General features: G+C 30.6%; 1 protein-coding gene across 2 annotated transcripts in view; it reads left to right on the top strand.

The window, feature by feature from the left end:
• LOC106678870 (uncharacterized) overlaps positions 1–7,457 on the top strand; it is a 46,984-nt gene that overhangs the window by 2,494 nt on the left and 37,033 nt on the right. For both annotated transcript variants that reach the window (XM_067049429.1, XM_014417673.3), the window contains exon 2: positions 4,373–4,504. In XM_067049429.1, coding sequence (XP_066905530.1) covers positions 4,383–4,504 — 122 coding nt within the window. In that variant the 5' untranslated portion in view covers positions 4,373–4,382. The remainder of the gene's footprint in view (positions 1–4,372; positions 4,505–7,457) is intronic.

A 7,457-nucleotide genomic window follows, 5' to 3' on the forward strand; every position in this document is an offset into this window, starting at 1 on the left:
TAGACTGATAAAAAAAAAGATCAAATCTATTCATTTTTCTTTTCTTCATTTATAGAATTATCCTAATAACTAGTATAAATAAATTTTGTTATAAAAAGTTAAAGGACTTTTAATTAAAATAGAATAAGTGTTTAATTCTTCTTCTTAAGATATTTTATAATCTCATTCTCAAGTGCGAATTGAATTTCCACTCTTTTAAACTGCGTGTTAATACAGTATGATTTAAAAATAAAAAATGGGATACCTATTTTGATATAAAATAATAAACTAGTAACTATAAGACATGAAATAAAATCATTGTTTTTTGATTTTTCAAAAGGTTATATGTTTTTTAATTTAAATAAAAATCAATTGGTTTAATACATAAAGACAAAAATACAAATAAAAAAGTTTTGCTCAACAATTTTTTTGTTAATAATGTATGTAGGGGTATAATACAAAACAAAAATACGTGAGAATAGCTATTAAATGCCAATTGTTAATTTTCTATTAATTAAAATTTTTTTGTTAAATGAATTTTACAAGAAACAACTAAATGGTTTACTGCAAAAATGAGGTATTTATCTATCGTGGGAGGAGTTTAATCTAAAGTCAATGTAAACGATAATTGGGATAAGATGTCTCTAGAATGATTGATAGGTTTTTTTGCACTATTAAAATCGTGTTATTTTTTTGAGTTATGAGGTATGTATACAGCTTAAGCGGCGATGTATAAAAACAATGTTTTAACACAAAAAAGCCATACAGATAAAGGGGATAAGATTGCGACAGTTCACTGCCATAGCGTGCGAACGGAAGCTTCCCAGCTAAGTGACGGTAGCTGTTAGAGATTTACTGTCGAATCTGACTATTATATTTTATAATTCGCCTGGTTTGGAAAATTATTTTTGATGATAAAACCTTTGAAATTTTTACATTTTTGAGGACCTGATATATTCAGGTCATTACATCAATGATTATTCAATTAAAAAATATTCAAAAACAAAAATACCAATTTTGTCGAATTCACCCTTTTTTTAAAGAACACTGTAAAGAGGAATTTCTATTATTCTTATAGGATAAATATCACGCAAGGCCTAATGCGTTTTTTTTTTCATGTGATACCCAGTACCGCCATGATAGTAAGTTCTGTCATGATGAAAGTCCTGTCGGGCCTCAATGTTGTTTTTGGTCCTTTAATTATTGCGAATACTATAATCCACTATATTACCCATTTTTGTTACAAGCAAGGGTTTATCAATGAAACTTTTGTTGGTGATACTAGGTAAAAAAAAATGGTCAAAAGGTTCTTACCTATGCGCTCTAGGAATTGGGGATATATATTTTATATAATATTGGAATGTTTTTATATTATCTTATTCCACCTTTGCTGTGCATATATTTAATAGTTATTATATACCCATCGAAGACTTTATTCATGCAGAATAAGAACTAAAGATGGTTAAGTTAGTTTAAATGTATAAAAACTTGGAAAAACCAAAACAAAATCAAACAAAATTTTTTTTATAGATAAAATCAAAGCCACCTTTATTTTGACCAATTATAACGAATTTTCATATAAAATAAAAGAAAAATTTTACTTGTCCGGTCCAGATAAAATATATCAGGCAGTTATCTATGATGTGGTTACACAGTTGAAAAAATTGACGTTACCAATTGGGCCAGGTAAATTATATTTTATGAAATTTAAATTAAGGAATTTTGAAGACGGTAAAAACGAATTTGACTTATCTTTTCTTTAAGAAATTTCTTTTGGTCCATAAGCAGTTGCTTTTGGTTTTTGTGATTTTGTGTATATTTAAACTTATTTTATACAGTTGGAAATATTATTCTACGCAAGAAAGCAATCCATTACCCCACTATGCCGTAATAAGAAAAGCGAAAAGAGATGAAATATTATTATATTATTGATAATTTTCCATATTTATCATTATGGTTAGATTTTATCTTTTATTTTATTTTTTTATTAATATTCTAAACTATTTATTTATTCTTAATATTATAAACTATTTATTTAATGGTCAATATTTAGTACAATACATTTTGTCATGTTTTATACTTTAACCAAAACACACTTAGTATTAACAAGTGTCTACTACATATCATTATATGTTTCATAGTAAATTTCCTTTTAGAATTATAGATTTTTAGTGATGAGTTGTTCTTTTTGTTCTGAATAATATCAAGAGGGTTTAAGTATAAACGAATATATAAACAATAACAAATAACACTTAGTACCAATTTTTATAGTTAATACCTGAAGATGGACGGACGCCCCGAAACGTAAATTAAATTATTTGTATTAAACATATATAAAAATATAAAAGGTTGGATTATGAAGGCTTCTAACCCCCTCCCCCAAATAAAATGATTACAAGGTGTTTTCGAATAAGAAATTTTTTTAACAAATTATCAAGAATGATTCTGAAGGTCCAATGGCATTGAATACTATAAATAAAAACTGAAAAAAAAAAAGACAAATTTTTATAAAATCATCCCTGAAAGATAGAGGTTGAAGGCTCTTCGGGACGTTCCTCCAAGAACAGTCCCTTGACGTCATTGGACAGTGAGTCAGGAGGTATCTCAACTTATTTTTAGTGCTTTTGGCAGAAGCATCTACAACACTCACTTTGGCCACTTTGGCTGCACGCTACCTCTTCGGAGAAATGAATCATTTAAAACCATCAATACGTAACAAAATTATTGGGAAAGGATATTTATAAAAGTAAGCTCTTTGATGTTTGTTTGGACTACTTTCAACATTCATTGTTCCAATTATGTGCTAGACGTGGTATGATATCAACCGTTCTGAGTTTTTTAAAACATTATTTCCTTTTTACTCTTGAGTCGATTAATTGTTCTTATAAACTTTTTCTCGCGAAATGTGTCAGAGTGTTAAATATTGTTTATAAGAAATTGAAAAAAACGACGTTATTTTCGTACACGTTGGACACAGAGTGCTAGATTCAGAACGTTGTGGGTTTGAATCCTCACAACGAATCCCTTCCTGGGTTAGTAAATATTTATTTCGAGAAGACCTCCGTCTACATAAGTATTCAGTAGAAGACTGAAGCCAATAAAAAAAAAAAAAAATAAAATAAAAGGAGCTTACAACAGAAATGTCTTTAGAATCAAACATTTTCACTGACAATATACGTTTGATATTTCAAGGAACAAATTCGGTTCTGCACCTGTCGGTGCATTCTTACAAGAGTGGGAGGGTTGAGTTTTTATTCTGTGGGGCCGCCTCGAAATAAAATTCAACTCTACTAGGGCGAAAACAAACCGGCGCCGCCGCAGACTCTAGGCTTCTAACGTGTCACCACAATTCAATCAGCTACAACGGTCTCCGTAAATTGTGAACACATGAGTGAATGATACGTGTTATTTTGGTTAGTTTCACCTTTGCTAATATTCTGTAGTGGGCATTTGCTACAACTTTTCCTTGAATTCCAAGCCAGGAGGATAAAGGACTCTTCAATACCATTAGAATATTTCCAAACTGCCACCAAGCACTTCTATAGCGTTCTGGTTTAGGCGATGATATGACAAGCTTACCTTCAGAAGATTAGCAAAGCTGGCAGTTGCCATTATACCATGATCTCACAAACCACCGGGAGTCTCAACTATCAACAAGAATTGTACTCTTCAATCAGAAACAATTTCAGTAGGTTTAGTCACAGCAAAACCCGATTCCATAATGTACTACTTACAAGTACAGTACTTGAGAAGTAAAGTAGTGAACTTGAATTTTCCAGCGTCTAAACTCTCTCTGAAGAACCTGTTAGTTACATAGTCATATTTCATATTTATGGAAATCTTGGATTATATCCCCATTATTAGTTTCGCACTCAACGCCTAAATCAGCCTCATTCGACAACTACATTCAAAGGAAGTGCCATCAAGCTCACAAATGTTTATCATCCATCAATCACATGTCATGTTTCTCTCAATACGTCTGTAGTGTTTTACAGAGAGCAAAAACTGATTTCATACATGCAAGACTAGAACAACGGACATTGGCAGAATGCATTTCGCAGAAACATTTCAAATTCTTTGGCAGCCTCCAATACTTTACTGACCCTCTGTTCAAGACTTCATCACAGACATGAGGGCCTCAAAGGTGGCAAAATAATATTAAAATTCTCAAATTTGACTGTGGCCAACTGATCGACTCAGTGAACTGATTAAGGAACCATTCTCTATTTCCTAAATTTTCAAAACTTGATTTTCCAGTAAATCAAAACCACAATCCAATCTAACTGTAGTTTTCTTTACTAGCTCATTCCATTACAATATAAACCACTCTGACAACGCATAATTTGAATATTACTATAGAATTTATAATTATATTGTATAATTTCTGTTACAGAAATTTCGAGATGGCCCTTCGAGGAAACCTTGTGAACAAGCAGTACAATTCACCAATTAAGCTATACTCAAACGAAAACGTTGCAGATGCATTGCACAAGCAGAAGCAAGTGTTGGCCAACGGCGCAGTTGGGTGAGTCCATCTATTTTCTAAATTAATATTCCTTATTTAAAACGGCAAATAAACAACCATTTATAAATATATAGTTTATAGCGTAATATTTTTTGGACAAATTCCATTGTTTATAATAAAACTATTTGGGCAATCCCATCTTGAGGATGGGTTTAATTACCTTTTTCCTCTTCGTTTTAGATATACTTTTCTTAAACTTCTTAAAAAAAACACTATAAAGATTTTTTTAAAAACGCAGATTTGATAGGTTTTTTTTTCCTAAATAAAATATATCTAACAAGATCAACAAAACACGATGTTCTTGACCTCGCCATTCAAATCTAAAGTAATCGACTTGGTGAAGGTATCATGCCCATTCAACAAGTTTGGTTATTCCTAAATATTTCTTCTTTTTTTTTCTTCTTTTGAAGAATCGTAATAAGGATATATTTTTATTTTTATCAGTGTCCTTGATGTCCTTATTTCCTGCAGTATATCGTACATACATTTTGATTTTCTTTCATAATTTTTTTTTCTCACCACAATATCCAAGAATAAAAATTCTGCATATAAATTTTCTTTTCCCAGGTAAGGAACACCTGTTAAAGCATTAAACTTCATAATTACCTTGGCAAGAATCTGGGCCTATTTTAACATCATAACAAATCAAAAAAATTATCCTGTAATTTTAACAATTAATGTAACAATACTAATAAATAATAAACATTGGAGATAATGCCATTAAGTATAAAATATATGAAGCAGCTAATCGTATTGTAGCTGTTGATGGATTAATAATTCTCAATATGTTATTTTTTTTTGTTCGTTTAACTGTTAACCCAGAAAATTATCTTTCTATTATCTGGAGATCCGAAACTTTTAACTGATAATTATGTTTAACAATTGCTATTGAGGTGAGTAATCAACAGATGATGGAATACAATAATTGATGATTGAATTATTATTAAAAATAATAATCCTATGTAATCCACCAAGAAAAAAAAAATGCTAAAACGATGGGCGTTTTTTTTTTATTTGGTAACAAAATCACAGGTCATCTCACGATGATCTCAGAACTCCTAGTAATTGAAAGTTTAATTAAAAAATAGCGGTCGATTCTAGATTCCATACGCCCATATCTTGCCCATTTACGAAGACAGAGGAAAAATATCAAGTGTTTTAGTGTCATGAAGATTTATGATTCTCAATTAAATACTTCTCTAATCAACTTAAAAAAAAAAAAAATCTAACCACAAATTTGTGTTTTTACGTTTCAGGATACGTAGAGTTAAAAAAGAAATCCTTCAATCCAAAAAAAAAAAAAAATAAAATTAACAAAATCGGATTATTATTAGCACAATATAGCAATGAACATGGACATGAAACCGCTCAATATATAAAATGACAAAAAAAATCATTTAAACTTTGTGACTCCAATTTTTCCCAGATATCCAAAAAAAGGGGAAAACAACTAAAAAGTAATATTTTTTGCTTTTCTTCCATATCACGAAAACCATACATTTTTTAGTAACATTAACCTTGAAATTAATTAATTAAACAGCAGTAAATTCCTTACATTTTTACTCCTCATTGTTTTCCTAAAGCTCCATCGTATAGACGAAACCACTCACAGCTTAAGTCAAATCAGGACCAGAAAAAAAATTGGGAGCTAAATTTTGGAGTAGTTCTTACGAATTACTCATTTATGTTTTCTAAAAACCTGATTACGAATTTGAACTTTATGAACTAAATTTTTTCTTAGTGAAGTATACAAAATGAGTACAAAAATATAGTTTTTACTCATTTTTCGTTTAATAACACGCACAATTTATATGTATCTAGTATGTATTTTATATACAATTAAAGAAGGTTAAATTACCTACAATTTTGATTCTAAAGAAATTTTTTGCTTAGCCACATTGAAGCGAGCGCGAATTGAAATCATGCCATGGACTATATTCTAGTCAAAGAGATTTTACAAGAAAAACTTGTGGTCTGAAAGTTGTAATTCGTAATCCGCATTCCGAAAAACATGCATGAATGATTTTCCAAACTATAACTTATTAACAACGATGTTCGACATGTATATGAAATGAAAATTTAAAATATCATTAGTGAAGTACCACCAATGGGTGGTTCCTTCCCAAGATTTTCAAGTGTATATGAAACATACAACATATTTACTTATTGTATTTATTATTTGTACAGTTGTAAATCACATTAAATAAATAAAAAAAAATATATCATTAGTAGAAAACTATAATAACAATACACCAATGTTGTTTACTAGATTCGCCAAATATTTACTGACTCATTAGGTCGCTGCCAAACAAATGACAAACATATATGAGTGTCGATCTGGTTTGGTTCACGACTTGACCCTGGTTCGTAAAACAGTTGCTTGGCACCTTGCTGAATAATGACTCATTCGACTCCAATGCGAGTAATATTAGATTTCTTTTTTTATGAATCCAAAAATATTGGCTGAGGTCGAAAGATTTCCGATAACAAGGGTAAGGGTATGGGTATCAACAATAACAATAATAAATAAACCTTTCTCAAACAGTATTTGATCTTCGTAAATCCTACGAAGTGGAGGCAGAGGGCCATTTTAAGGCTATATTAATGACTAGGAAAAACTATATTATATTTATTTATATTGAATACAATAATGTATCAAATATAAGCGCTGTGCTACTAACTCCAAGGACACGGGTTCGAATCCGGGTGTGGCAGAAACTTATTTATTTATTCTTTCCCTCTGGGGTCTGCCCAGCCTCATAAAGTCCCTTAATTGTTGAAAAACCTAGCGGCTGAGCGTGATCATGAATAAATCACCTACTCACAACCGTTGTTCAAGAAACAGTACTACCTTAGTTTTTTTTTTTTTTTTTTTTTTTCGGCCAAGACTCCCATTGGAGTCCTATACTGCCTAACCATGGTTGGGGGTCAAAGTTCTTCATTTTGTGGGACC

Source organism: Halyomorpha halys, unplaced genomic scaffold (genome assembly GCF_000696795.3).
Source record: "Halyomorpha halys isolate HHAL.00 unplaced genomic scaffold, Hhal_1.1 Scaffold165.1, whole genome shotgun sequence".
Classification (NCBI taxonomy): domain Eukaryota; kingdom Metazoa; phylum Arthropoda; class Insecta; order Hemiptera; family Pentatomidae; genus Halyomorpha; species Halyomorpha halys.